The sequence below is a fragment of the Girardinichthys multiradiatus genome, chromosome 11 (assembly GCF_021462225.1).
Source record: "Girardinichthys multiradiatus isolate DD_20200921_A chromosome 11, DD_fGirMul_XY1, whole genome shotgun sequence".
Lineage (NCBI taxonomy): Eukaryota > Metazoa > Chordata > Actinopteri > Cyprinodontiformes > Goodeidae > Girardinichthys > Girardinichthys multiradiatus.
Window position 1 is genome coordinate 39629971 of NC_061804.1, and position 22789 is coordinate 39652759.

At 40.1% G+C, this 22789-nt stretch overlaps 1 protein-coding gene across 1 annotated transcript; it reads right to left on the reverse strand.

Moving 5' to 3' along the window:
- Positions 1 to 1176: 1176 nt before the first annotated feature.
- On the reverse strand, positions 1177 to 17116 carry wnt11 (wingless-type MMTV integration site family, member 11). The gene is made up of 6 exons (XM_047380079.1): positions 16795 to 17116; positions 14976 to 15150; positions 12131 to 12375; positions 9962 to 10239; positions 9589 to 9881; positions 1177 to 2155 (listed from the first exon to the last, which is right to left on the reverse strand). Exons 2-6 carry the CDS (start codon positions 15056 to 15058, stop codon positions 1981 to 1983), a joined length of 1074 nt encoding a protein of 357 aa, XP_047236035.1. The 5' UTR covers positions 15059 to 15150; positions 16795 to 17116; the 3' UTR covers positions 1177 to 1980.
- Between the last annotated feature and the right edge of the window lie 5673 nt (positions 17117 to 22789).

A 22789-nucleotide genomic window follows, 5' to 3' on the forward strand; every position in this document is an offset into this window, starting at 1 on the left:
CATCCTCAGATCAGATCTCTGTCCGTGTGAGGCTTCTCACTCAGTTCCAACACCCAGTCACATTGTTAGCGTGCATTGACATCGGTTTCATGTTGGAACATTAAATATGTTTGTGTATTCAGGGTCTTGGCTTTGGATGTGGAGTCACATTTCTCCTCATTACCTGAAATAGATCCGGCTAATGGGATCTGCTTAACCTGAGTTTGAAGCCAAGAACGCAGTAAAAACGATGGTTACAGCTGTGAAGCAACGCCAGTCATTAGATTTATGGTCAAATTTGTGCTGCTGAGGAGATTCGCATCAGATTGCTTCTTTATAGCGAAAGAAGGAAATACTTTTAATGTTTCTGTTTTCACAAGTTTAGGTGAAGACGTTTCTCTGGTTCTGTGCTGTATCCTGTCATTGTAAACATGAGCATGCAGCCCCTTAGATAACACAGGTGTGGTCAGAAGATTGTTTCTCGGCTCACTCAGACAGGCAGAATTGAGCCTTCATGTTAATAAATCAACTTTGCCTTATTTTATGTTTGACATTTGCCTGCAGGAATGGGGGTCTCACACAGATGGTAGGGAAAATGTTCAAACACTTTCCCATGGTTGAATAACCAGACTGTCTGGTTGAACCCTGCAACTCAATACTGATTAAAGACCCTCGCAAAAGTATTCATATCACATGACCTTTTTCATGTCAATGTACAGCCACTCACTTCACTGTTTTCTATTAGGTTTTATGTGGTAGACCAACACAAAGTATAGCATAATTGAGAATTAAATAGTGGTGGCAGCATTATGCTGTGGGGATGTTTTTCTGCAGCAGGGACAGGGAAGCTATTAACTTTAAACATACGGCCAGAGTTACGATGAAATAGTTTAGATCAAAATATATTTTTGCTGGAATGGCCTCGTGTGGACTCAAAGAGCTTTCATTCAAATGCAAGCCATACTTTCAGATTTTTTTTTTTTGGAAAAGCATTTTGAACCCATATATCATTTTCCTTCCACTCCACAATTATGCAATACCTTGTGTTGGTCTAGTGCACCAAAGTCCAACAAAAGACATTGAAGTCCATGGGGTACATTTATGTTTGCTAGGCACTGTATGCTGAGCAATTGCTTTAAATGATAGAAAACATTACACAGATTAATTTAAAATGCAAAGGTTTGTGAGGTTATGGAATATTTTATAAATACTTATTTCTTTATTTCAGTATACAAAATAACAGTATATACACCCACACAAAAGTGGTTTACAAAATCCATGAGTTAAGCTCATATGCTCTGAAAAATAGAATATATTTTGATCTGCCTGCATGTCAAACAAAATTGAGATAATGCACCGTTTCACAAAGTTCTTTGATTTCTTCTCTCATTCTGCAGGGAATGTCATGGTCCACGCGGGGCACCTGATGAGTCCCAGGCATCAACCACACACATGTTCTGTAATTGAAAAGCACATGAGGTTTTCCTTTGTGTTCCCCTTTCCTCTGTGGTCCACTGCTCCAGAGGAAAAGAATTTTGATAGTACCTAAAAAAATGAGGATCCATTAGAGCCCTTTAATATCCAGGGAAGGATGCCAAGCATAATCAGGAGAATCCTCCAGCATAAAATCCAATATTATTTCTTTTTATTAGAGATATGTTTAAACTGGTGTTCTGTATCCCTGTCGGGGACAGGGGGTTATAATCATTAACATGACAGAGGATAATAACTAGAAGGACGGTGGTCTTCACATGAACTGGCTTGACCTGTTGCCACGCTTCTCCCATCAACGTTTGTTCAGGAAGAAACCCCGAAGCCCAGCCGAATGTTTGGAGATGCAATATGATACGGATACTGCACAAGAATATACCAATTCTTGTTGAGATATGCATGCTAAAGCTGAAGACAGAAGTAAGCCTTCTTGGTACTGTAGTGCTTTGGTTAATCTGTAGCCTTGGGGGGGCTTGGTATGAGGCCGAGGGGCCGCCGGTGGAGCAGCAATCACTTGCAGACGTATCTCTCTACGATCCGCTCGCATTTTTTGCAGGTTACATAGCAGCACCAGTGGTACTTGCAGTGGCAGCGCTCGACTAGCTTCTCCATGTAGGGGTTGTAGCCACGGCCGCAGCACATCAGGTCGCAGCTGTCACTGCCGACGGATGTTTTGTTGCACTGCCTGCAAAAAGCAGAAGACTTCCCTTCAGCATCTCTTTTAGAATAAAACATTTTCATATGTTAAATAGAAACAAAAGAATTAGGGTACAACTCTGTTGCATGTTTTCAGAACTATTGTTCCAATAGAATACACTATGTAAAGGCAGATGATTTTATTTCAAGGACACTTAACATGTTGAACAGTAGTCCTCATGGGTCAGTCCTTGAATCGATGCTTTACAGGATCAATCTATCTGAAATGCTCCAATACTAATGTTCATCTCCCTGCTGATGATACAAACGTCTTATGTTCTGGCAGCACACAAGGCGAGGCGTTCACTAAGATACAAAATGCTTTCAGTATTGTTTAAAATTCATTCTCTGACTTTAAATGTGCTTCGACTGCAGACAAATCCAAACTCATGTTATTTACAAATTAAAGATTAAAGTCAACATTTTGCTGACAGTACAATCACCTTGGTATTCTTACTGATGAAGGTCTCAGATTTAAACTACACATATAGCAGTTAGTGTAGAAACTTCCATTGAGACTGCCCTTTTATTTTGAGAATTAGTCCTGTTTTTATATTGAGGCCAGGCAGGTATTTGTTGATGCAGCTTAGTTGAGGATACACATGCATGCTTCCTCTCAGTCTCTGCATGTTCGACTCAGTCAGTCACTGTTAGATTTATAACAAACACTCTTATGACTGTTTTCCATATGAGAGGGTGGGCTGGTCTCCCTTGTCCACCAGAAGACTACATCACAGGTTTATCCTGATTTATTTTTCCTACATACCTGCTTAGCTTTATCAACCAACAGACTGTGGGGTATTACCCTCTTTCTTCTCAGAACCCTTTTTTAAAGAACTTGGAAATAAGTACATACGTTTCTGTTTGCTATCTTGGCCAGGACCCTCTTGTAAAATACATTTTTCTATCTCACTAAGTATTTCCTGGTTAAATAAAAGTGAAATGACTACAAATAAATAAAATCCTTTTCAACACATTTAATTACACCCTCATTCTAAAACCCTTTGCACCCTCTCGCAGCGCCTCCAGAGTCTTCAATAATCTTCTGGAAGGTTGTGACCGACCATCGGGTCTAACCTTTTGTGCACTCTTTATTCCAAAAATGTTTTCTTCCATTTTGTTGTCTTTAAGCAAAAGCTCCTTCGACGCCTCTCATTCCAGAGGCCCGGGGCATCCTGAATGAGCAAAGAATAGTCCTGTCATAAATCAAACTGAATACACCAGGCAGCCCTCCCTTTCTTTGGCTCGCCCCTCCGTACGTAACTGTTTGGTTTTATGGTGGCGGGGTGTTAATGACCAGGGGGGTGAAAGACCCTCTAAACTAATGACTGCTGAACGAGGAGGTGGGATGGAGAACGTTGGGTTTATTACATCAGGGGGGAGCTAGCAGACCCCCACACAGTCACGTTAGTCAGGAGTCAGAGAACAAAAACCCATCTGATTGTTCACATCTGCAGGGTTAGGCAAAAACACCCTGATTTAACTTAACATTAAAATACAATGTCTTGCCAGGACATGCCAATGCACCAAGTGATTGGATTCCACCTGTCGGGAAATGCTGGTACACACAAATATAAAATCATAAATATTTTTATAATGAAAACATTTTTACAAACAAATCTGTAAAGAAAATTTTTCAAAACCTTTTCTGACTTAAATATGGATGAATGGCCTCAAGTACATCGCTGTCACACACATTGTCACACTGAAAGTTTTTTGGTTTATCAATAATAATGGTTCACATACACAGTCTAAGAAAAAATGCCATTTTCAAACAATAATTTCATTTAATTTAAGAAGGAAAAAAGCTATCCAAATCAACCTGGCTATGAGAAAAAAACAATCACCTGTGATTAACCACGTTTTTTGGAAAGTAAGTTCAGTTTGACTAGCCATACCAGGCCTAGTTATCGCTGGACCATCAGAATCCAGAACTCACTCAAACAGAACCTGTCTGACAACATGACGTAGGCTAAAAGAGCTACTAAAAAAGCAACACATCATGCCCAGTCTAAAGAAATTCAAGAAGAGGTGGGAAACAAAGTGACAGAATTTTATCAGTCTGCAAAGGGTTGCAAAGCCATTTCTAAAGCTAAAGTTATACCTCTGAATAAAACTGGGAACAAACATCTCTTTACAAACCACAAGCTTGTCTCATTACTACCTCCGTTCTACGAACCTCTAGAAAATCTCTTGAATAACTCGCTGGACTGGCAAACACAAATTCATCACAGAAAGTTTCAGAGTTTACCAATCAATTACTAGCACTAAGACTTGATAAAAGAAATTACCAACTCAATAAAACCAAAAACAATACTGAGTTGGAATATTCCTAGACCTGAAGAAAGCATTCGACACCATAAATCACAAAATTGTAGTTAATAAACTTGAGGCACTGCTGAACTGGGTGAAGAGTTAACTTTGTGACAGTTTGTCGAGATGGATGATTACTGTTCTTCATGTTTGGACATTACTTGTGGCATCCCCCAAGGGTCAGTATTGGGTTCTAAGTTGTTTACTTTGCACATTAATGATTTGTTTATGGTCTCAGAATCACTGAAGTGTGTGCTATTTGAGGATGATACAGACATGTTTTGTTCAGGTGATAACTTGCATTAGTTAGTTCACAGGAACAGATAGGGAAAAAATGGTTTGATAGAAATCAATTGTCAATAAAATTGAGAAAACCAAAGTCCATTCTTTTTGGGTATGGTAGGACTACATTATTATTACAAGTTCATTTAGATGAGTTTGAAATTGAAAGGGTGAATGAAATACATTTTCTGGGAGTAATAATTGATGAACAAATATGCTGTAAAGCTTAAATTATAGAAGTGCTTACCAAAGTGTTAAGGTGGGTTGCAATGCTGAATAAAGCCAAACAGGTTCTGGATTAGAAATCACTTCATATTCTCTATTTTACTGTTCAATAGTTCTTCCATATTTAAATAACTGCAGTGGGACAATATTCATAAAAGTGTAGTGCAACCATTATTCATTCTGCAAAAGAATGAATATTATTTAAAAGTATTATTTAAGGCTACAGTATAATTTTACATCAAGGAAGGTTGATGCAACTTGTAAACGTTTTTGTATTTCCATCTGTGGAGTAAAAACTATGGAACACTCTGGATGTGAACTCAAGGAGTGTCCAAACATGAAACAGTTCAAAAAGAGACATAAAAACACAATTTTTAAAAGATATGGGGATGGAGAATGTGTCTGATTATTTGCTCAACAAAATTAAAGGAACCCTTTAAAAACACCAGGCCCCGTATGCACAAAGATTCTCAGAGTCCTCAGAGAGCTCCTATCTTAGCCTCGCAAGGACTCAACATGTTTGAACATAGCTCATTTACATGCTCATCATTATTTTAATTTGCTTAGTATTATGTTTACTCGCCATGCTGGTCGTTTTCATACTGCATCTATTTCATATTAATATTAAAATTCAGCATTTTACTGTCCTTAAATAGTTAAATAATTCTGAACTATATTGTTTGTAATTTTGTTCACTTTTTAATTCATGGTAATTTATTGTTGTTTCTATTATTTATTTATCCTTCCTTACCGTACTAGAGATGCAACTTTAACCTGTTCTACTGCTGAAACTATTTATTTTCCCCCAAAGAGGATGAGTTTAATCTTATCTCTATATCAATAATTGTATGATTGTTATAGAAGTTTATGCGTGTCATTTACTCGAATGTTTAGGAGGTGGATCCCAGCTCGGTCAAGCTGGTAGTGCCTTATTAATTCACTGTTCATTGTTCAGAGAACATCTCTCCTTTCTCTCTGTCATTCCGCCATCTTGCCTGCTTAAAACACTCTTAAGCTTCTCACTACTGTTAACATTTCCTCACCTTAAGGGCTCAGGTGCTTCATGAATAACTATTATCTTACCGAGGGAAAATTCTAAGAAAAATCTTAGATATCTTGTAATTTTTCTTAAAAAAGACGTCACTGTAAGCTACTTTTAGACTTAGGATTCTTTGTGAATACGGGCCCAGATCTGAATTGGACAAAATAAATCATACTGGTATGGAGTGAGTAATGTGTTAGGAACAAAAGGCACTAACGTTGTTTGATGAAAATGAAACTTATCAACCCACAGAAAGCTTAATCTGAAGTCACTGAGGAATTAATGATGAAAAACTGATTTAGCGGGCTGCAATTTGCCGAAATGTCATTACAGAAACTGAAAACGGTTCTTAGTAGTTTGTATGCCCCCAACCCGCATGAGCTCACAGTGAACCTGCTCTCATCTGTGAAAAGAACAAGGAGCCAGTACCGAACCCGCCAATTCTGATGTCTAATAAAAAATGCCAGCTTCACGGTGCCAGGCAGAGAGCACATGGCCTACTAGAAGACGTCGGGCCCTCAGGCCACCCTCGTGAAGTCTGTTTCTGATGGTTTGGTCAGAGAGACATTCACACCAGTGGCCCGCTGGAGGTCAATTTGTAGGGCTCTGGCAGTACCCGTCCTGTTCCTCCTTGTAAAAAGGAGCAGTATCATAAAAGATAACATTTTAGCTCAAGACAATCAGAGTGTCATACGGGCTCATGCCTAGCAGTCAACAAGCTGAATATCAGCCAATAATGCTGTGAGGCCTATAGTGCAGACACTTATGGGTCTAAAGCATAATGTTACAAACTGTGTTTCTGTTGTGTTATCACCATGCAGAGCATGCTCTGAGCAGTGAAAGTGTCCTTGACGTTAAGCCTGTCCTCAGCTAATCTGTGATAAGTGGCACAAGACTGAAGGACACATGATTTAACAGTCATGGGATCTATGACATTTCTCACAAAAACAAATCTGTTCACTGCTCAGATGGCTTGACACGGCAACAATACTGCCCCGGTTCATACTGAGGTATACTAACATTCACTGTAATGCATATTACAAGCAAACAAACATCGATGCAGCCAAAATCAGAACATTTCGCTTCCATCTTGTTGTTTGTAAGTCTCCTGCAACACATATGTTCAATTTAGTGATTTCAATGAATGCTGCAGCTTATTATGGGTTCTCTGCTATCTGCTTTCTTCTCTAAAATAGAGTCCTGATGAGAACAGTGTAGGTCCACCTTTATCTTGGACCACCACCAACTATATTACTGTTTCTATGACCCACTCAGGCCATTATCAGCTTAGAGGCCCTCAATGCTAAGAATAACTACATTAGTAATTGTTTTAGATAACAACACAAGCATTCCATTCACAGTGGCCTTTTCAGCGGCACATGCTGAGAAAGGGCCACAGACAGCACGCTCTCAGGGGCCACCGCTTTTTATCAGCAAGCCTGGAAAATAAACGGGGCCAAAAGTCACGGCGGCACGTTGCTGGAGCTAACTTCCTGGATGAACAGACATACAGGAACGGTCATTTCCTCTTTGCCTGGTGCTGATATGAGTCACGCTTACAATTCTAACCCAGAACAACTTGGAGCCATCAGGGCTAGGATGTACTTTCCTTTTCACCTCAAACATCGAAAGATATTGTTTTTGTGCATTTATCTTGGGATCATGTCAGTTCACACACCTCTTCAAAGTATCATTCTGGGTGAGCTGGAAACAAACGTTATAAACGTTGACTCATATGTGACAGGCTGACTCTTTGGTCTGATAGGTGGTGATACAGTTTTCTTTGAATGAAATAAGTTTAACTGATTCCTGATTTAGAACAAGAGATTGAGGAATACACTATCTTCTTCTAGCTATCTTCATTCGTCTAGTGATTGAACAACACAAATCTCCATGCACAAGGTCACCGATCACAACATTCTAGGCTGCACATTGTTATCCCAGAAGGACTTAAAGGACCCTCCCAGACTTGTTAAGCTGTACCTCACGCTTGCCTAATAGTTGAAAGCATGAATTGTCTTTAGCTGGGGCTAACTTCACATTAGCTGTTCAAAATCAGCACCGGCGCATTTCTGCCACGAGACCTTATTTTTTTTCCCAAAGAAATTGTATTTCCCTGTGTCAACGTTTCCTCTTTAGAGTCCAAAACAGAGCCATTATATCAGCAGACACCGAGAGGCAACTCTACTGCAGAGGTTCTGACCCAGTTATCCCTCAGATAGCTGAAGCAGCGAGTCTCTAATCATGGAATTATTTTAAGTACCGTAATAAAAATAGAACCAATAGTTTTGTCAAACATGTTAGATTTTTCCGAGACAGACTTCCATATACTGTATCTTGGACTTTATTGTTTTTAAGGCAAGAGAGGAAAGGAGACAGCTGTGGTCGTGAATAAATTCTGAGGTTTTAGCTATAAAGGTGATAATTTTACAGCATTAACACTGTAAAACTGTACTATAATCAGCAGGAGGAACTTCGTAAAATTTAATAAATAAAACCAGAGAGACGTATCCTAAAGAAACAACCCACACACAATGCCGCAGCGCCTTATTTCTTAAAAATCTGACTTTGATCACGGGGGCTCGTGGTTGTTTTTGTGTCTCGGAACACAGACCGCTTATAATCCTAAAATATTACTTCGTCTTTTTCCACAGACAGCTTTAATCAGGCGCTGATGATTTAAAATCCAATACGGTTAAAGTTAACAGAAAATATGAGCTTTACGGACTACTTCAAAGTGATATGACAACATTATAATTTGGGAAAGATGTAATAAGCTAGAAATGCTTAGAAGACTCCAAACGTTCCTGGTAAATAAAACGTTACTAGCTCCCATCCAGCCAGTTTCTTGGCTAAATTCCTTCCCGGGTGAATGTGGTGGAAAAAACAGAGGGCCAAAAATGACCCCCGATAACTACCCTGGTTCATGGACAAGGTTCGTGTAGTGGAAACATGCCTTTAAATTTTCAACCTCAAATGGAGATGATGGAGAAAAGAGCTGAAGTGACCAGAGTTTTATCTCCATCTCTACGGACCAGTGAGTAGGGGCACTACTGGTCAGCTGGCTGAAAGACGACAACAGCACTTTTCCTTTGCTTGTTTGGAAATATTTCCCATCAGGAAAAGCTGTCTGATATCTGCCAAGCAGCTTGACTCAAGAAGTTAGCCCTACTAACTAACTAAACTACATCAGCTTGTTACATTTGTGCTACTCAATAAACGAGCAGAACAGCAAGAAGCTAGAATATTCTGCACAATAAGAATGTTTCTTTGGGAATGGATCTTAAATTTAGCAAATGGTTATTTAATATTTTTGGTATGGCATCAACATCAAAATGATAATACATAAAAGTTCTGCTAACATATTATTTATATGCCTTTGAATAATTGTTATTTTTATATGCAAAACAAAAGCCTTCGGCGCAGCACTGGTGGTGTAAGGGGTTAAGTGCGTGACCCATTTACGCAGGCCTTGGTCCTCGACCCAGCTGTCCTGGGTTCAAGTCCCAGTCCTCAGACATCAAGCTCAACTTGCCAAGGAGTTCAGATGCGGCTCTTACCTGTCCTGCGTGCCAACAGAACCAAGTTTTTCATTCTTGGTGCAGAAATCCGGGGAGCTGTGCAAATAGATCATTTCATTTTCCCGCAGCGGCCTGATATCAATGTCTTTGGGTACCAGATGCTTTCGTGTGCCCATGGCCCGGTAAACCACCTTGGTCGCAGACAGGTACTTGGATTTCAGGTCCATTGCAATCTCCCTGAGGTCTTGGAGGCCTTTCCAGCAGGTCCTTATGGAGCAGGATCCAGAAACACCATGGCATTTACACTTCATCACCAACGCCTGTTTCAGCACCTAAACATCAACAAATCTGGATTAACTCACCACATATAGAAGAATATTTTAGCAGAACTTCTCTTCTAACAACCATGTACCTGTCTCCCAACTTCGCTGTTGTGAAGTTGCATCAGTTTGTTCGCATTGGAACCAGAGCGCTTTATCTTCATGGGAGCGTCTGAAAACTTGGTGCCCACGTATAAGCCGTAGTTAAGGTTGTCGGCACAGCCGCCCCAGCGGTAGCCGGGCTCTGGGATTTCTGCAGGGATGGGGCCACAGGAACACCCCCGTAAATCCCCAGAGGTGCAAGCTTGGGCAATGCTGTGGCTGATGGCCGCTGCTGACAGTGCGTACATGAACGCAGCTTCCCTTGTTCCTGAGAGAGATCCGAATATTAGGAACAACATGTAGAAGGACATGGAAGAGGTACAAAAGTCATCATACTCCTGGAACCTTTTCACATTTTACTTTATAACCACAGACTTCATTGTATTTTATTGGAATTTTATGTGGCAGACCAAAACACACAAGTGTGGTGCATATTTGCATTCAAACTCCTTTACTCTGACACCCCTAAATGAAATAAAAATGCCTTCAGAAAACACCTAACTGGTAAATAGAGTTGATGTGTGTTTAATTTAACCTAAATCCAGCATTTCTGTGAAGGCCTCAGAGGTTTGTTAGAGACGATTAGTAACCAAAAAGCACCATGAAGACCAAGGAACACAGCAGACAGGTCAGAGATAAAGTTGTGGAGATATTTAAAGCAGGATTAGGTTATAAAACAATGTCCAGAGAAAGCTCTCTGGTTAGATGAGACAAAAACTAAGCATTTAGGCCTAAATGCAAAATCGTCTGAGTGGCAGAAAACTAACAATGCATATTGCTTGAATAAACCATCCCCACTGTGCTGGCAGCATCATGCTGTGGGGTCGCTTTGCTGCTGCAGAGAGAGGGAAGCTGATCAGAGTTGATTGGAAGATGGATGAAACTAAATACAGGACAATCCTGCAGGAAAACCTGTCTGAGGGTGAAAGAGACTTGAGCTGGTGGGGGAGGTGAAACTTTCAGCAGGACAACAACCCTACACATACAGTAAGAGCTACAATGAAATAGTTTAGTTCAAAGCACATTCATGTGTTCCAATAACCCCATTAAAGTCCAGACCTAAATCCACGTGAAAATCTGTGGCGAGGCTAGAAAATAACTGTTCTCAGACTCCATCCAACTTGCCAGAGCTTGTTGCAAAGAAGAATGGGCAGAAAATGATGTGCCTAGATGTCCAACGTTATTAGAAACATACCCTAAAAGACTTGCAGCTGTAATTGCAACGGCGTGTTGACTTGAGGCTTGGGGCTGGGTGTAAAGTCAAATGCACGCCGCACTTTTCAGATTTTTGTTCGTAAAAAAATTTTGAAACCAGGATACTTCCATTAAAGGCATATTTTTTTTTTTTTTATCTTTATTTAGATTCAGTGGTTACGGTCAATTCATTTAAAGATTCTTTAATGAAAATACACCTATTGCTTCATAAATAACAAGAAAATAATAAAAATAATTCTTGTGATTTAGTTTTTTAAACCAGCTCTGCTTCTTATTCAGCCTCTCTGTTGTTCGGTCTGTTCTTTCTTTTCTTCTCTGCTTTCTTTAGTCTTGTTAAAAAAAAGAATCCTGAATACATAAAAAGTGTCCTTTGACCATCAGCTCTCATGCTTTAATGCAGAGTGATGTGATTGGTAGTGATGTGCACATACAGCGAACACATTCGTCAAAGCATGAGAGCAATCGGAGGTACGGGAATAAATCAAGTATCCGCGCATGGGCTGGTTAGATCAAAGCCAGGCTCGGACAGCGATGAGCCATTTCCTGTCCGGGGCAGACTGCTCATTTAGCCCAAGGCAGCCAGGTCCTGTTGAAAGAGTGCTGCACCCCTTTCCTATTCCCAACACGCCATCCCTGGAACTACCACTGGCTGTTTCAAGGTTCTGTTGGCAATGGAAACAGCTGGATCAAACTGCAGTCTAAGCAGGCATGCAGCCTGAGAAAGCTCTGGATTTCAGACATACCAAACCAAATTACTACAACAAATAACAGCCTCAGTCCAACTTCTATCTAGGGGCTCTTAATGTTAAAATCATGGGAATTATTTTGCTGGCAGCAAAATTTAAAATAGATCATGGAAATTGTGTCTTTAATCCAGACTCTTGTAGCTTTCAATCTTTATTTTCATTTGAAACACAATCTTTCCCACTTTCTGTTAGCTGTACCTCTCTCCAGGTCCGGCCGATACTTTGTGGCATCTGCGGGGATGTCGATGGAGGAGCAGTTCCAGCGCATGTCAGCAAATGTCTTCTGGCAAGTTTTCTTGACTTCGCGGGCAGCTTGGACAATGGTCGGCATGAGCTCTATGTTGCTGCGACAAAGTTGGATCTGGGAGGAAACCATGGCCGGGAGCAGCTTGCATTGCTGCGTCTGGTTGAAGGGTATGGTGGCAGGAGTATGTGACAGGGCTCTGCAAACAGGGAAAAAAAAAAATGTGCTTGGGTCAATATCCTTGGTAACTGCACATATCATTTTGATTATGGTGCTGATTGTTATGATATACTGATTGCTTGATTTGTGAAGCTATCGCTTTTATTAGAATAGGAAAAATGCAAGATTTATTCTCTGCGTTGTGCCAACCGTTTGATTTCTGCCTATGCATGCATTTTACCCTACTTTGGCAACAGTGATCTTTTCTATCACACCCAGCAAAGTAAAGTCAGATGCATAATCATAAAATAGAAGTGACTCCTTCTTGGCGCAGGCCTTTTCTTTTGTTAGGGCATCAAAGATGTGCCAAAAAAATGAAAGAAAACGTGCAGAGATGCTTCATCATTTGTTCTTCTACGGCAGGAAGTTTCGTTCTTTGTGGCTTCAGTCTGACATGAATTAGCAGTTTATAGACAATAAGAAGTTGTACTAATTTAATTTGTAACATTCTTAATTGTTGAGCAAATTTCCACACCGAGAAAAATCAGAGGGACAGGTTAAGTTTATCTCAGAGTCCTGCTGCAGCGCCTCCACCTCGGCCTGTTCTGCATTATCAGCAGAGGGGCCGCCACTATGTGGCCGGTGATAAGGAATGACTCGAAGCTAAGCCGCCACTCACAGGTGTTTACAGCCAGATCAGTTTTGTGTTGTGCTGCTGAGCATGATCATGACTGTACGGCTTTCTCCGTTAGGTTTAGCGCATGCCATCCAGGCCTCTCTCTGGTACCTCTGCTGAGGTCTTCTTTCAGACAAGTGGCCGCTGGGATCTTAGATGCACCGAATGCACACACATAAACACTGATGACGCACGAATCAGATCAGCAGGTCAAATAGATGGAGATTTTATTTCCTCCTGGCTATTTAAAGGAATTAAAATGGAAAACTCTCATTTTTTGCTAACTATGAAAGCGTCAACCAACAGCACATATTTAGGTTAATAAACAGGTTAATATACATATGATTTGATGCATGAAGAGGGATAATCTTTAAATCCTTCATTTTCTGTTGGATTCAAAACTGCCTCTATGGAAGCACCTGCAGAACTTCTTTGTTTGCATGGTTTGTTTTTTTCTGGTTTCAAACCCATAAAACCTTTTTCTGTCGTAGTGTTCCCATGGTTTAAAGCCCTTTTACTGACATGTCAGAGATAGTGTCGAAATGAAAAGAGTTTTTTTTCAATGGAGCAGAGTAGTGCTGCACTCCCCTCCCCTACCCGTTGCTGCATGCTTTTCCCCTCGCTTACAAGACGGACAGATTCAGATGTTTGTAAATATTTCTAGTCTCGAAAAACACCAACCACTAAGGTAGGAAACCACAGCTGGTGAGCTAAGACAGCAGAAAGCTTGACCAACTGATATCAGCCTGTTGTGCTACCGCAATTGTTATATAAAAAAAAACACAACAATTGGGGCGCGGTGGTGGTCCAGGGGTAGAACACGCAACCCATATTCAGAGGCTTGAGTCCTCAACGCAGCCGTCGCGGGTTCGACTCCAGGCCCAGGCAACCTTTGCTGCATGTCTTCCACCTCTCTCCACCCCTTTCCTGTCAGCTTACAGTTGGAAAAATAGAGGCTTCTTGTGCTGCAAAACAATATTTTAAGGGACGCTATTCGGGTTCAATGAGCAAATGAAAATTGCTGTATGATTTTACTTAAGTCTATACATTATAATCAAAATTTCACCAAATACATATTATAGTTAACAGCAATAATTAATATATTGTGTAATTTTAGTAGCAGTGTGTATAACTGTAGGCCTTGTTTTTTTAAATAAGTCATCACATCATGCTCTGGATGTTAATTTTAAAGTTTTGTATTAGCATCGTGAAGCTGTGGAATTAACACTCAAAACAATCATACCGGCCTAGTTTACATAGATGGGTTAGTACGCTTTATATTCGAACAGAATAAATCATATCGGCCAGTAAAAGCCTGATCTGTGCGTCGCTAAAAAACAAACCGCAAAGAAGGAACTTTGAAGAAAATAGTAAACATTCAACTCAAATATAAACTCAATCCAAAATAGCAACCTGGGAAATTTATGGACATTCCAAACCTCTTCTGAAAATTATTGTTTGCTTTTTACTCTACAGTGAAAAAAAGCAATCAACATCAGTATCGCATCTTCCTGCTACAGCGAACTATTTTTATAATTTGAGGCCTAACTAGACTACACACAGAAAACCCGTTTCACCACCAGCGCCGCAAGCGCCACCGCGGCGCCACCTCATTTCATTCTTCTGCTCTTCTTCTCCAGCCAGAATTCACTTTGTTTTCCATATTTGACGTGAAACAATTTCTTGATTTAGGCTGGGCCACATTGACAGTAATAAAACAATGAAATTTCGCTTCATAATTTGAAGAACCAGCAGCTCATTCGCTCTCGCTGTCATCGGATACACACACACAGAATACACAGTGGAAGTGTCTGTTTCCAGGCTGCCGTGGAGTCTCCACTTTGTTGAAACATCCAGCAAACAAAGTTCTGTATCCTTAACTAAAACAGTGTTTAGATGTTAAGCAGGATGAAAAAAACGTTGTGCTTACAGAACGAGATGGCGGGGTTGTGGAGGATACTTACAGCCATTTGACGCCCGAGCAGACCTGAGACAGCAGCAGAGCGGTAAGCACACCCAGAGGCAGGATGTGAGAGCTGCTCTTCATGATGGCCACTGGTTCCAGTTCACACAGGACACGAACACAAAAGGCTCACACTCAGAGGTCAACGCTCATGGCACAGCTCCTGTCTCGAAATCCTGGAATAAATCAGGAGAACATCAGTGCTGTGCAACACACACAAGAAATTCTGTATAAGCTGTAAAACACTACAGAATAGTTAAACATTCATTTGAAAAATTAACATTAAGATAAAGTTAACTAAGCCCATGAAAGTGAATTCATTTGTATTGTAATTCTAAAATTGTATCATTCTTGATTTTTTTATTTCACTGGTATAGCTTTTTAATTTTAGGCTTAATTTTTCTACATGAAATCTGTCGTAAAAAACTGATTGAGTGAAAATAGGAAGAGCAAAAAATACATTAATAAAACATCTGAAAAATTCTCAAAGCAGTCCACTAACAGTGCTGCGGGCCAAGTATTCAATCATACTGTAGGAAAAATCCTCTGGAGGAGTTCGCTCCAGCCAATAAACACCGGGAAAACAAAAGCAACAGCAGTGAAACTTAAAGGAATAGTTTGCATTTCCACAAAAATCCTTATTCTGTTACCGTAAACATGTTCAGGCTTAGACAGCACAACCAAAATGATAAACGGACCATAGTTTACTGTTACCATGTAATCACCAACAAAGGAATGGTCTCATTGCTATCATAGAATAATGTAATACTTATTCACACAAAGAGGGTCTAGTGTGGGATTGTTCCGAATCGCAATAATTGACGTAGATTTTTGTCCCTTTCATTTTTTCATTTGTTGTCACAAAGAAAAATGTGAGGGACTCCAGATCAGGATCACATTAGCAAGATAGCAGCTCAAATCAAGGCAGTAATCTGCGGAGAGAGGGACAGCGCAGATCATCTGAGGCCTGATCGGATAAAAACACAAGCCTTTGATGGGAGCGCGTGAAAAGTGCACGCCGCTCAGAAGTCGCGCACTTCAAGCGCGAGGTACGCAGCTCGGCGCTGATTGGTCCGAGACGCCTTTGAAGCTTTTTTGAAGCTAAACCTATTAACTAATATTAATTATTAAAAAGATCATACTGAACCGCTTCGGCCTAAGTATGCGAGTGGCGGTAATTTTTCAAGCTCTGCGGGTTGGAACCGTGAGGTAAAAACAATACAATCATTTAGCCTATCAGTGATTATCAAGGAAAATCCAGAAATGACACCCCCAAAAAAAACTTATTTCAGGCATTTGTTACGTCTTTAAATGACGTTCCAACATCTGCATGTGACCATGACTGACCCAGATAGCTAATGTTTAAAGGTAGGGTCTGCAAGCACACACACACACACACACACACACACACACTGAAGCTTTTCTTTTCAGACTATATTATCTGTTTAAAACTTAGAAAAATAGCTTGGATAAACAATGAAGGACTAGCTATTTATGTCGGAAAGAGACATGTTTGTAATTTTACACGTTTTAACAGCTTAGATGCAAATGCACAAAACAAAAGTAAATAAAAATGACTTTTCAGGATAAAAAGTCCCCAGACCCAGTGTTAACATTTCTAGCGTCAGACTTTAAATGACCTCCAGCTGAATTTCACCTAGCATAAAATGATGAAGTAGGCTACAGGTTCCTGTTTGGACAAAACGACCTTATTCTTGGTTATAGTTCAACTATAAAGCTTTTTAGTATATTTAAACCGAGCACGGCTCTTTCTGGAGCAGCAGCCCAACTTTTCCTCCTGTCAAATCTCCGCAGCTCACCTTTACCGCGGCTCCACAAGTCCACACAAGCAGCCAGGAGGGGAAAAACACACTAAATCTCAGCGGGTCGGGTTATCCTTCAGGTCAGCTGTCCTGGTTCCTATCAGCCGGAAGCTTTAGTAAAATCCAAGACGGGGCGGTGGATCGGCTCCGGACAGGTACTCATGGTGTGTGTGAGCGGTGTCGGTCGGCAGCCTGTGTGTGTGACAGACAGAGAGGTTGGAGTGGAAGTAAGCTGAGTGGGGGCAGACACGGCTCTAAAGTACCCCTGCCCCGCTTTGATCTCACTGCTGATGTCAGAACAGCATTAGCATAAGAACTCGGCGGCGCACCGGTGTTGGACCCGGAGCCTAACACCTTCATATTCCCACAGGAGCTGGAGAGGACAGACTTACAGCCAGCCTCTGATGATGAACTTCTCTATCAATGAGATCTTTATGGTTTCTCTGGTTTTATTAACAAACTCCAGTAAATGTCAATTACAAATTCCTGAAAGGATATGTAGTGGTGCCTTATCAGGCTTCCCATTATGTCATCACTAAGAAACTGCCTTTCCTTAAAATAATTTAATGTACATTATATATCATGTTTTAGATGAGAACCTTATTTCTTACTCATATAAAATGCCACACGTTTTTTTAAAAGCTGAGCAATCATAATGCATCATGCGCTGCTTGGGGAAAAATAGCATTTTGCCAAACTATTAAGTTGAGGATTGAAGGGGGACATATTTTTGTTTATTTTATGCTACATTACACAGGCATCAAAGATCAGAGAGGTAGCAGTGCTGATCCAAAAGTCAGGTTATTGTACCAAGCACTGAACTCAGCAAATGCACTCAAATCTTAGATCACTTGTTTCCAAGCTGCTCAGTTTTTGACAAAAAAATGATGGTGGACAAACTCATAACTCCAAGAATCGGCAGAACATTTCAAGAATTTTTGCTTAGTAAACAAAGAAGAGATACAATGACACCACAAGCAGCATCAGCAGCCAGTATATTGCTTTTATCCCACCCGAAGCAGTTTTCCATCTTTTCTAACATTTTTAACATAGATATGTACCACCGTTAACCTATTTATTATTTTTCTTCATTTCAGAAAAGGATTTTCACTCTCCACACTTGTTGATTCCCAATCTCAACCTTGTGAACCACTGCCTTATTACCAGAGTAAGGCTTTGCACTGTAACAGAAATGGTCTTACAAAATGTCTTTTCAACTGCAATTCAAAAATATTTCCAAAGAGCCAAATTATTTTTTCTTGTAGACAACAGAAAATGTGGTCTTCTTTAGGCCAGCTGACCAGCAGTGAACAGCAACAGATGGGGAAGTTGGGAAACTCTTTGGTCATTTGGACAGTTTCTGTGGAATCTCATTTAAAGGAGTACATTTTAGGAATGGTACAACAAAACATTTGAAAGGTTTCCAGCCATATTACCTTGGTAGAGGTTACTAGATCATTCCTAATGCAAGGCATACATTTTATTTATTTTATGTTGCATTACATCCGAAAAGGGAGAAGTGATGATCCAAAAGAGCCATTATTGTTCCAAACACCGAACTTGGACAATATTCTTAGCTATCCAGAGTAAAGCCTTGCAAGGTTACTGAAACTGACTATTAATTAATATCATTAATGTCTTCTTTTATCTCTCAATTAAAATCTGTTTTACTTTCAGGTTTTGTGTGATTTTTTTTTTTTTGTGTGCTCATACACTACAAACACATGAAATCTGGGACTCAACTCTTCTAAATCTTACAATCAATGTGTTCTCTTTCTTATATGTTCGAGTTCAAAACTTTTGAGGTAGTATATAAACATAAATGAAGTCTGATAAATAGCAACTGAAATACAGTGTTTCATTATTTTTTAAACTTAGGTTACTTGAAAATAAAAATGAAGCTTTTGAGTTTTTTGACATAACACATCTCTCTTTAATCATTTCGGACACCATAAAATAGTTACAGTATATGTGTTGTAATACAGTGTGACATGATATTGTGGTTATTCTACATTAGACACACAAACACTCTCCAACATATGTTCTGTTTAAAAATCATAAAAAAAAAAGAACAGAAAAGCTTCCTAATGTTACATAGCTTTCCTGCTCAATCTGTTTTCCTCCAGTATTAACCGCGCTGTAAGTGATACGCTGCTGGAGCAGCTGTGGGAAAACGACATATAGTTTTGCTTAGAATGTGACTGGAGCTGAGCTCTTGTCCAGACCTTGACCTTGCCCGGCTAATACAGCTGACCTCTTCCACTGTTAGCCGCTCCGTGGGGAGCAGCAGGCCAGGTGTGGTTTTGCTGCCTCTAAGGCAGACCACAACAAGCTCTCTTCCTCTGGGAATCCACCCTGTTTTTAAAATGTGTTTGCCAAACAGCTTTACAATAGCTCCATATGCATGAACCTTATTTAGAATACACAGGGCCGGGGTCATGGTTTCAGAGAGGCTTGGTGTGTTTTATATGGTAGTCTACTGTGGATGGGCAACAAGGTCAGAGCATGTGGGGGAGCTGTGGAGCTTCCAGCAGGACTGGGTCTGTCTACAGAAATTCTTTTTACACACAGGCGCTCCATTCCTGAGCTAGGATCAATACACAGCCCCTTGATCTCCACATCTCACCCTCCAAGCAACACAGAAGGGGGGTGGAGAGACGGTGAAGTACTGTGGATTTATTATACTGAAATAATTAATGTCGTGAAAGGGCAGGGCCAGAACTGAGTTATGATCGATAATCCATGTTGAGGATGAAAACCAGCTTTACGGAGATAATGTTACATTTGCACTGTCAGTGTAGTCAGGGTTAGAAATTAAATGATTGCTGGTGAACACACATCAGTGTCTCTTAAAGTTTCAACTTCAGTTCCTGTTCCAGAGTTCTGAAATTTTAAAATACACTTTCAGATGTGGTTTGATCCTGAGCTTCAAGTTTATTTTCAACTGGGATGTCATGTTATTGAGATGAATCCCTTCCAATGTTTGGATATTTTTAAAACCCAGAGAAATATTTCAAAAACCAAAAATGTAAATGAAAACTGCAGTTTATTAGCCTTTACTCAAACCCTTTATGTGCAAAATGTGCATTTCTCTTGTGCTGCAAAGCTGTTTGTATATTGTGTAAATGTTTCAGAAGGTTTTGTGTGAGCGCAGTGTGTGAAGTCAGTGTGTTCATGTTTAGGGGGAAGAAGTCTCACAGCTCCAGGCCATTGTCCCTGTAATCTCAAGAGGATCAAGCCAGTATCATGAATCCAGAGCTGGGGGAGGGGAGGAAGGACACTCCGCTTTCACCCAGGAGGATCAGAGCCTGAATGGGTGCACAGTTACTTTCATGGTGTTGGGATATACTCACAAAACTACCACAGACTGCTGATGAGAGCAGTGCAAATCAACTTCTGCGTCTCCAAGCTTTAAAAAAAGAAAGTTGAATTTTTAACCATTACACCAAACACTGAAGACAAATTATCTGTAGATTAATATTCTAAATTTCATCAATCAAAACAGATTAAAAAAAAACATTAAACCAAAACAAAAATCAGCTTACTAAACAGGTCATTGTTTCATTAAAAGAGAATTCCCTTTAATGTTGTCAGTGTTTGATAAAATCCCAGTAATAAAAAACCCACAATGATAAACTAATAAACAAACAGATTTCACTTTCTGACGAGGTACCTTTATCGCTGCCTGTTCTTTATCATCGGCTAAATTCTATAAAACCGTAGATAATTTTTCAATCAAATGAAAAGCAGGACTTTTCTCAACAGCCATCATTTATGGATTGAAGCAAGAACTTAAAAGCGGATTTTTCAAATGGAAACAATCAGTGAACTGTAGCTGTAACGGTGAGCTTTCACTGAGCTTCTTTTCTTGGATTTATGCGCTATACACAGCACATGGATGTTCTGCCAGCTGATTATTGACAGATAACAAGAACATTATGGATCAGATTCAGGTTGGGTTTGTGGAGAGACAGGAGGAGTCTCACGTCCACCAGGTGAAAATGCCACCACCTTGTTGTGTCTGGTCCCTGAAACCTCCCAACAAAAACAAGAAGTGTTTCCTTACATTAGTTTACACCCTGGGACTCTTTGTGCTTTGAGGACAGAACCCTTTCAAGCAACAGATTGGGGAGAGACTTTAGAACTCATCATGTGGACCTTCAAGAGTACTACACACTGAGCTCCAACGCCATGCAGCCTGTGGCATCGCCTTTGGCCAGAGCTCTTTCAGACCTGTAAGATCACTCAAAAAGTGGTTGTTGTAAACAAATGCACCCATTGTGCTGCTACAATATAATTCAATATTAAAGTCAGAATTCACACTGGTTATGTTCTGTTCTAAAAATAGTAAACATGGAAAAGTGCTCAAAACTTACAACTGCTATAAATTAAAATGTAATTATATACTACATTAGATCATGGGATATATTCCTGCCTATGCTCTTTATGGAGCAGTCTTAGGATCAGTATCTCCCTCACGTCACTGCCACAACACTCCCGCTTACAGCTCAGTCGGGCCAACTCAAGCTTTCAGGTTCTGTTGTCAGAGCATCAGGGTTACATAGCAGTTATTCAGGTCCTTTATTCAATTCAATTCAAAATTCTTTATTAATCCCAAAGGGAAATTAAATGTTGTAGCTCATTATGTAGGTTTCTTCATTTATCACAACGTACAACACTAAGAGTCGACTGAAGAGGTGTTTCAGAAGAAGAGCAAAAGTTGTTAAGTTCACTAAGGGTCAAAGCAAGCCACACGGGTGGAAGGATGACTCCAGCACCCTCGGACACTCCATTCATTTACAGCCGTCTCTCCTCCCACATCTCCTGCTAAACACGATGCAGAGGATCGACAGCAGGATCCCAAATCCTGGGACCGACTGCTGGCTTCTTAACAGCACAGACATTGAGCAGTTACATCTGGTTCTTGAATATTTACACTGATAGGCCGGAGCATCAAAACATCCTTATAAAGGATTAGAGCTCAAGTTTTTAAAGATTACAAACAATTTGGACACTTATACTGTTTAGGCACGTTACTCTGTGGAGACATCTCAAAAGTAAAAACCATTAAGCATTAATGGATGGTATTGCACTGATCCAGTGAGGGAGCTGACCTCTGCTTGGAAAGAAATAGTTTGTTAGATAAATCTCGTGATTGCTCATAAAATAAAAAAGATTACTGTCACTCCAGAAGATAGTTTATGCTTCTTCATCCCACAAACACAATCCTTCACATTTCACTTACTGCTTTAAATCCTAGTTTTGTAATTGCAAATAAAAATGAAGTGTTGCTTAAGAGTACAATCAACAAGCTGACATCTAAATTCAAACCAAACGTTTTCTGCTAGGAAACGGGTCTGCGTTGTGGCCCGTGCTGCCAGATCTCCCTGAAAGGGAACCTTGAAATGAAATCCACTTAAGCCCTCTGTCTTCCCTGCAAGTGTAGTTAAATCCTGGCCGTGTATGGACATGATTACAGACTGCCATGGCTGTTGTATCAGTGCGGCACCTTGACATTAAACAGGAAGACTGCTGCATGGGTCAATTATGGGGATTCCTTGTTTTGCTTAGTGAAGGAGGATGTGTTCTTCACGCTCAAACGCACAGGACACACCTGAGATTGTACCTGTAGCAGCCTCAGCGTGGACATTTAAAAAGGTGAACAAATACAACACAGCTTGCAGATGTTCAGCTCTGGTGGACAGCAAAGAGTTGGCATTCTGCAAGTTTCAGTAAGTTCAATTTCAGACTTCAAAAAAAACAAAACATTATGATTTGAATTTAGGTGCTACATCATTTACAAAAAATAACTTAAAATTGGCAAATTTAATAACATACATACCCAGTAGCTTAAGTGAAATTAATCTCCGTACACTTATGTTTGAGATTTTGGGCTCTGGCATGTCACTACAGTGTTTTTACATCTGAATTAGCTGACTTCAACACCTTCTTAAACATTATACATTAAGGTTCATTAGCAGCTATTTCAGCC